This window comes from Propithecus coquereli, unplaced genomic scaffold (assembly GCF_000956105.1).
Source record: "Propithecus coquereli isolate 6110/MARCELLA unplaced genomic scaffold, Pcoq_1.0 Scaffold656, whole genome shotgun sequence".
Taxonomy (NCBI): domain Eukaryota; kingdom Metazoa; phylum Chordata; class Mammalia; order Primates; family Indriidae; genus Propithecus; species Propithecus coquereli.
Genome location: NW_012152574.1, coordinates 276,143 through 277,629, shown reverse-complemented (window position 1 = coordinate 277,629; position 1,487 = coordinate 276,143). Strand labels below are relative to the sequence as shown.

Below are 1,487 nucleotides of genomic sequence, written 5' to 3'. Positions count from 1 at the left end.
CTTAGTACATGGTTCAACTCTTCAAAAATATTAAGTAAGAGAGTGAAAACATTTATGACACACACACTCACGAGGTTCCTTAGCTATACAAGTTGAATCTATATACGCTTCTTTTTTCCAGACCATGTTAGCCACATTGTATGTAAATATAGCCAGAGAGGCAGGCACCACATACAATATATACATACTTGAGAATCAGTTAATGTTTGGTCTCTTAACTCACTTTCCAGCACAGAAAGTCACTGCTCCTGATTTTTCCATTGGGAATTTTGTTCTCTCCTCAGCAGTCTCCTCAGGGCTCCTTTCACATCCTTGTTCCTCAGAGTGTATATGAGAGGATTGAGTGTGGGAGTCACAACGGTATAAAAGAGTGTGAGGAACTTGCCCTGGCTGTGGCCATAGGATCTCTTTGGTTGAATGTATATGGCTGAACTGGGCCCAAAGAAGAGGGCCACTACTAATAGATGGGAGCCACAGGTCCCCAGGGCCTTGCGCCAAGCTTTGGCTGACTTAATTTTTATCACTGCTTGGACAATGAATCCATAGGAGACCAATATCAATGCCATAGGAAAAAGGAGGAGAACTAACGTGGCCACAAAAAGCTGGACTTCATTTGCCTGGATGTCAACACATGCCAACTTGATCATGGCAGGCACCTCACACAAGAAGTGGTGGAGATGGCGATGTCCACATCGAGGCAGCCGAAGGGTGATGGTGCCTTGGATGAGTGTGTTTCCTACTCCACTGAGCCAGGCTATTCCTGCTAAAGCCTTGCAAAATGACGGGGGCATGACAGTAGTGTAATTGAGAGGTCTGCAGACAGCTACGTAGCGGTCAAATGCCATGATAGTAAGGAGGACACATTCGGTGGAGCCCAAGGAGAGGGACACATAGAGTTGTATGGCACAGCCAGTGGGTGTGATGGTCTTGTCTGGTCCCTTCAGGTTCCACAATAGCTGGGGAACAATGCTGGTAGTGAAGCAAAGGTCAAGAAAGGAAAGATTGGTGAGGAAGAAATACATAGGTGTGTGGAGTTTAGCATCCAGGCAGGAGACCATGATGATGGCTGTGTTGCCTACCAAGGTCAGAAGATAGGATATCAAAACTACCACAAAAAGGATGACCTCTATCTGAGGCTGATCTGAGAATCCAAGTAAAATGAAACTTTCCTCAGACGTTTCATTGTTTTGTTCCATCAGTCCTCTATGATAAACAGAAAAATGGGCGTATGGAATTCAATCTAGGGAAATACCACTATTTGTATACAATATTTGAAGTAAATTCTTAAATGAAGTTTTTTTTTTTTAAATGAGTGAGATTTCTCTGAAAAGTAAAAAAGGTGATTATTAAAAAGGACATGAACAGAAACTTTTCAAAAGAAGACAGAATAATGGTCAAAAAACATATGAAAAAATGCTCAACATCTCTAATCATCAGGGAAATGCAAATTAAAACCACAATGAGATATCACTTATCTCCAGTGAGAC

General features: G+C 42.2%; 1 protein-coding gene across 1 annotated transcript; it reads right to left on the bottom strand.

The window, feature by feature from the left end:
- Nucleotides 1-239: 239 nt before the first annotated feature.
- Nucleotides 240-1,196, bottom strand: LOC105823024 (olfactory receptor 2G3-like). Its single transcript, XM_012660103.1, has one exon. It carries the CDS (start codon nt 1,194-1,196, stop codon nt 240-242), a length of 957 nt encoding a protein of 318 aa, XP_012515557.1.
- Between the last annotated feature and the right edge of the window lie 291 nt (nt 1,197-1,487).

What these genes read in the sequence shown, in the direction of transcription:
- LOC105823024 (XM_012660103.1), bottom strand. Translation starts at nt 1,196, where the DNA reads ATGGAACAAAACAATGAAACGTCTGAGGAAAGTTTCATTTTACTTGGA.